Here is a 6,776-nt window from a genome sequence, read left to right as displayed (position 1 = left end):
CTATTTAATTAAATGTGTGATAAAGAATTAAATTCTTAAGTTCTTAAAACTTAACAGGGTTCTCAAAATATCCATCCCCTATACCCACACACATATGAACACAAAGGTCAGAATTCAGTAACCTAATGAAAATATTGTATGGACTAAAACATTTTTCCAAGTCTTATGCCCTCTTAACCAACTAAGCTACATAACAAGGACTACATGTACTAAAACACGAAACCGGATATATGGTAGCACGTGCATAAATAAGCAACATCTAAGAACATAAATAATAAGATAATAGTACGAGTATTATAAAATGGTTCCTCGCAATTTTCTAATGATTCTCTTATTTACTTAATCTCTTTTGATCTCACCACACAAATGTCTACGTATTTCAAGATATTTAGGATTAAGATAATTTGTAGAACTTATTCACTTAACACATGGATATGAAACAAGGGTGTAAATAGGGGTGGCAGGGGTTGTGCCAGAAAAGATGACGCAGATGGTCGGGAGAGAGAGAGAGAGAGAGAGAGAGAGAGAGGGAGGGAGGGAGGGAGAGAGATTTTCTTTTACGTTTTTATTATTTAAAAAAATAGATGCCACATAAAAGGTTTTTATATGTTGCGTTTTTTATTAAAATGATAGTTTGCTCATTTTATGCTCACTAAACAAAAAATGACACCACCTATGAGTTGGGACTTAATATGCAACATGCTTGAAATGGTCGTGTCTAAAAGTGTAATATAAGAAAAGTACGAATCAAATCCATACGATAGAAATGTGCTAACTAAAATAATTCAAAATCCTTCACTTAAAAGTTAAAAGCTAACTAAATGTGGACATTGAATCATAAGGTAAGAAGTTACACAGCTTGATTACAGATTCGTGGGTGCTGCCAGGCCCATAGTTGAAACTTGAAACTTGAAAGATGATCAAGTCATCAAACCCAAATTCATGTGTGTTGTTACCGTTGTTAGTGGGCTAAGAAGTGAAACCATAGGCTAATAAGAGGATCGCTAGTCAAAAGTCAAAACCATTGGGGTCATGTCTAGTAGAGGTGAACAAAAAACCCGATTTCGGAACCGGACCCGAAAAAAATACCTGGAACCGGTTTTTTGATATCCGAACCTGTGGATAGGGTATGCATTTCAGTACAAAAACCCGTACCAGGAAACGGACCCGATTTATACCCGGTAATCTCGAAAACCGGAACCGGTTCCATATCCGGAACCGGTTTTCTCCAATACCCGAAACCGGGTTTTTCGAATACCCGATTTATATCCGAAATTACCCGAAAAATACCTAAAAAATACCCGAAAATACCCCCAAAAAAATGCAACCTCTTAAAAAATCCAATCTATACTCGAAAAATACCCGGGAAAAAGCCCGAAAAAACTCGAAAAAAAATTGAAAATAGGGTTTATTCAATACCCGGAAATAGGGTATTCAAATACCCGGTTTTAGAATACCCGGTTCTATACCCGACCCGAACCTGATGCAAAGGGTCTGTTTTTTAGAGACAATACCCGGACCCGAACCCGACCCGGGTATTGCCATACCCGATCATACCCGAACCCGATTCCATACCCGAACCCCGGTATTTAAAAAACCCGATTTGTGCACCTCTAAATGTCTAGGGATGTTCACGAATCGAACCTAACCAAACCGAGAAATATTTTGCTATGCTTGACTTGTTTACAAATCGTATTGATCCGAGTGGCTCATTTACAAACCGAGCCAAAATTGAGCAAGCATTTTTTGATTGGCATCGAGCAAGTTTTGAGCATTACTTATTTACTTTTCCCTTTAAAGATTTATATAAGAAACAATTTGAAGTTACAAAAATTAGTTGTTAGACAAACTTTTATTAGCATGCAAATTTCTGTAAAAAAAGGTTTGAAGTTGGAGATAATGTACATGAAAAGTATCCTAAAATTTTATAGCAAACAAAGGAAATTATAACATTGATAGAGTGAAAAATTTTAAAATGATTTAGAAAGCTACACACACCAACATGCCTACTTACCTACATGCATACATGCATGCATATAATTCGAGTAATCGAACCTAACAAGATATACCTTTGCTCATGCTTGGCTTGTTTTCAAACCAAACCGAATCTATCAGATCATTTACAAACCGTGCCAAAAACGAATGAGCATTTTTCGAGTTAACAGCAGATTAGTTTGAACAACATAGTTATGTGAAGAGCTTCTTGATTGTTTTAACAGTTTTGTGCCAAGATACCCTAAAAAATGATTAATTAAATAACAATTAATTATTTATTTTAGGGCACAGTTTATTGTGTGGACTTTGTGAGTATTCCCAAGAATTTGGCCTTACATTAATAAAATATCAACTAAAATTTATAACTGTAATAATGACCTGCAGCCCAACATATTTGACTAACATGCTAAGTCATCACGATATTAAATTCACCTCCATCTCCACTTTGGTGGGATGGTAAAGGCTTAGGCCTTTGTGTGAGAGATCCAGGGTTCGATCCCTGGTAATGGCGATTTATTGTAAATAGTAAGAGGCAAGCTTAAACATTCATAAAAAAAAAAACAATATTAAATTCACGTCTCATAAATAAAACTAAAATAATCCTTGAAAAAAGAGAGCATACATTTCTTTTCTTTGATGTGATCCACACAAAACATCAACTTAAAAGCAAGCGAAATAGTTAAATTGGACATATTTTTTAGTGGCGGAATTTTAAACAGACTAGCCAAGTAGCCAGACAAGAACAAAAAAAAAAAACTACATAAAAGATAGAAAGTATGTATACAGACTAACCAGTTGATGCCCCTATCCAAGTAAGTTTGTACTTGGCACTTACTCTTTCTATTCGAGAGGTTAGGTTATAATAGAAAATACGTATTTTATAGGAAGTATAAGAAGTAATTTAGTTTATTGATTTTTGACATGGATATATAAGTGAAATCAAGCGTTAGATAAGAGGAATGGCGTAATATGGATAATACATTTATTAACGTCCAAAATTTTTTATACAACATCTAAAAAAAATAAAATCACCATAATGACGAGTGTTTTTTATCTTTTATATGAGCGTTATATTGCTATATAAAAAAAATTAGTGGGTTTTTTTACAAATTGTGTTTTATAAAATTGTGTTATATGATTGTGTTTTTCCATTGTGTTTTTTACATTATTTTTTCTTTCATTGTTTTTTCCGGCAACTTTTCCAACAACTATTTTCCGGCGAAATTTTTAGGCAAAAATTCCCCCGCGACTTTTTTGGCCAAAAAAATCCGACGACTTTTTAGGCGAAAAATTCCAACGATTTTTCAGGAAAAAAAATAAAACACTCTTAGTTCTTTTCATTAATCAAAATTATAAAAATAAAACACAACTCAAAGTTTTTAATACGTACTTTTATTATATATATATAACTTCGGATGCTGCATAATGTTGCTCAGTGTGTGATTAATCTCGAAGTATCATATATTAGTAACCATATAAACATATGTTAGTGTTTTGGATGTATAGATCTAAAACGAGAAGGATTACACAATGAAAGTTTAATGGTTGAATGTCTCAATTTTAATTAACCTGGTTATTTTATCCATTTATTATTTTTATGTCAAATATTATTTTTACTCTACTTTTACAACAATGATTCTAAATTACTCTTTTGCTCAGATTTAAATATATGGCATTCTTTTGCATATCGTGTCTTTGTAGGGCTATGTGCATTAACAAGTTAATTAGTTTAAATGGTCCAACTACGTGAATAAAATCATAACTCAATAAAAAGATGAAATGAAATGACAAAATTTTATCTTCAATGGACTTAGGAATCTAAAATTTGCATGAATATCAAGAAAACTTGGCCTTACATTTTTTAATATAATATCACTAAAAGACTCATGATTGTCGAGTTACTAGTAGCGCCCCATTTGTTTGACTAACATGATGTTTGAAGTCAACAGTCAACACATGCAAATTATATTCTGCTCTCATTATTAACCTAAAGAAAACAATATTTTTTTCTTTGTTTTCTTTGATGAGAACGACTTAGTGAAGTCGACCTGCAGCCTCATAGAAAACGACACTAACTTGAAAGCAAGTGAAATAAAAACAAAAATAATAATAAAATTGGAGATATTAATTCAGAAAACTGATATTATTGAACGTACACAACATAAAAGGTAAAAGTCCTAAAATTACAAGTGCATTGCTTGAGCCCTTTGATATGATTATTCTCTATGCTTAAAGATGAGTTCAAGCTGTTTCTCTTTCTGTAAAGTGACACCAAATTTTTCGGTCATGTCCAGTGTTTCTGGATTCTCGCCATTTGGAAGAGACCAATCGTATTCAAGAATCAAAACCGCTAACATGGTTTGCAAACTCTTAATACCAGAGGGTATACCGGGACACATCCTTCTCCCACCACCAAAAGGCAAGAACTCGTAGTCCTGGCCGTAAAAATCAATGTTCAAGTCAAGAAACCTACCGGGATTAAAACTATGAGGGTCCTCCCAAATGTTTGGGTCATGCATAATTGCCCAAACGTTCACCCATACGTTGGCGTATTTAGGAATCGTATAATTCAAAACTTCGCAAGCTTCAAGAGCGCGTCGAGGAATTAGGAGAGGAACAACAGGGTGCAATCTTAGTGTTTCCTTGATACAAGCATTCAAATATGCCAATTTAGAAAGGTCGGATTTCATGATATCGTTAGCGTTGATTTCTGCACTTTTTAGCTCCTCATGCACTTTTTGCAAGATGTGTTGGTTCTTTAACAATTCCGCCATTGCCCATTCAATGGTTGTTACCACTGTATCTGTCCCTGCTATGAATAATTCCTGCACATAGAGACATATTATGTGTTAACTTATAGCTCTAAATCAATTAAGCATCTTTTTGGTTATAAACTTAATTTGTGTAGTTACATATGAACTTAACTTAGAATCAATGATTATAAACTTATTCAGAATATCTATTTTAACTTTGTAAAAAGCATTAATCAAGGTATTAAAGACTTACCAAGACAAAAATGTTGATTTGAGCATTCGTGAAATTATTTTCAAGCAATCGATCCAAGAAATCTTTCTCTCGGTCTTCGACAACCAAGTTCTTGGCAATTCGAGCTCGTCTTTCTTGAACTATAGTTTCAGAATAGCTAGCCAACTTGTTGAGATGATCCATGCAATCCTTCCTTAATCCTTGAAGATCTAGGCCTCCAATTATGGGGAAAAAGTCACTTACGTTCGGTTTAACAGTATTCTCCAATATCTTAAAGAGCCTGAACTTCAATTGATGTGCCGATTCCTCATCTTTCAAATCAAGAAAATCTTTGCTACACAAAATATTGCTAAGAGTGTTAATCAGTGTTGTAAAAATCAATTCCTCAATTTTCACAGCTTTTCCTTGAGTGTTATTCAAGAAAGTTAACATATGATTCAACTTTTCGCTTCTCAAGTTCGACTGCGCCTCTATCGCTTTAGGCGAGAACAACTCAAGCCGAGACAAGGTTCTACATGATTTCCAGTGGTCTTTACATTCCCTAGCCCAAACAAAGTAGTAGTCTATGAAACTTAGGTGAAGGCAGTCAGGTAAAGCACGACCCGAAAGTTGACGGTCTTGAGTCTTGAGAATTTCCTTGGCTGCCTCTGCGGTAGTGGCTACCACTAGAGTTCTAGTTCCCAGACGAAGAGAGATGAGCGGGCCGTATTCCTTAGCGAATTTGGCCGTTGCCACATGAGGGTTCTTGGCCAATTGATGCATGTTTCCTATGATCGGCAATGGTCGTGGCCCTGGTGGGAAGTTTTTGTTAGATGTGTTATAATATTTGCGAGCCGCAAACAGCAAGAGAGGCGCTGCGAAAAGGAAGAAAGAAGATAAGAGAGTAAACTCCATGGAATAGAATCAAAAGATTGTAGTTTCAAGTAGGATGTTTGGTGTGGGTTGCCTTTGTACATGGATATGTGCTTATATAGGCTTCATGTTGATGACTAGAAACACAACGGAACCTTCAATAAATATTCAAGGAAAAAAATATATTAAAGTTAATGTTGAACAAAAGTTTCATATGCAGTTGGTTCCTTGTTTGATTCAAGCTTTAAAGTCATGTCACATCATAGGCAAACACAAAGATTTATAGACCAAAGGTTGCTCGATACGACCCTATTTCAACCCAACCGTTTGTCGGCCATTCTTTTCCGAGCCAGCCAAACACGAGCCAACCGAACCCGAGCCATCACCTTTCGAGCAAGCCGAACACAAACCTGAGCCATCATTTAATGTTTTCACGTTGTTTTTTTATTTTCCTATTATTAATTAGTATTGTGTTTTTTTTAAAAGTCTATATTGCACTTTTTTTCTTATTCAATACTATTATGTTTTTTATTTAAATAACTTATATGGCTTAATAGAAAATTAAAAAATAAAAGTTTGGCTAAAGAGTATGGGGTTATTACCCTCATTCGTTACGTCAACTTTCTTTCATAATACCTCACCATTCAGCCCAGGGTATGGGTTATTCTCCTCATTTTTTATCATTCTTCGCCATTTCATTATTTAATATTATAAAAAATTGAAAGAAAAAAAACACGTGATTGGTTCATTTCCCCCTCTCCCTTGAATGATCAGCGTAAGGGCGGTCATTCCCCTTATTTCACTAGTGAAATGTGAAGGAGGGGATGGTGTTCCATCGAGACCAATGAGCGACCAAATGGACACGTAGCCACGTAGGCCCATTTGACCCTTCTCACTGAAGTATACCCTCCAGTTTTAGAGTTTACTTGGGTTAAGTGGGTAAA

At 34.9% G+C, this 6,776-nt stretch overlaps 1 protein-coding gene across 1 annotated transcript; it reads right to left on the bottom strand.

The window, feature by feature from the left end:
- Positions 1-4,178: 4,178 nt before the first annotated feature.
- On the bottom strand, positions 4,179-5,874 carry LOC143582315 (putative (S)-N-methylcoclaurine 3'-hydroxylase isozyme 2). Its single transcript, XM_077064915.1, has 2 exons — positions 5,002-5,874; positions 4,179-4,820 (listed from the first exon to the last, which is right to left on the bottom strand). The coding sequence occupies exons 1-2, from the start codon at positions 5,872-5,874 to the stop codon at positions 4,212-4,214; spliced, it is 1,482 nt and encodes a 493-aa protein (XP_076921030.1). The 3' UTR covers positions 4,179-4,211.
- Between the last annotated feature and the right edge of the window lie 902 nt (positions 5,875-6,776).

Source organism: Bidens hawaiensis, unplaced genomic scaffold (genome assembly GCF_021521415.1).
Source record: "Bidens hawaiensis isolate Kalapana, Puna unplaced genomic scaffold, B.hawaiensis_p1.1 tig00031526_1, whole genome shotgun sequence".
Taxonomy (NCBI): Eukaryota; Viridiplantae; Streptophyta; class Magnoliopsida; order Asterales; family Asteraceae; genus Bidens; species Bidens hawaiensis.
The sequence above is the reverse complement of the archived record's forward strand: the minus strand, read 5'-3'. Positions and strand labels throughout refer to the sequence as shown.

What these genes read in the sequence shown, in the direction of transcription:
- LOC143582315 (XM_077064915.1), bottom strand. Translation starts at nt 5,874, where the DNA reads ATGGAGTTTACTCTCTTATCTTCTTTCTTCCTTTTCGCAGCGCCTCTC. An exon ending in AAATCAACATTTTTGTCTTG is followed by an intron (nt 4,821 to 5,001) that starts GTAAGTCTTTAA and finishes CTCTATGTGCAG; the next exon opens with GAATTATTCATAGCAGGGAC.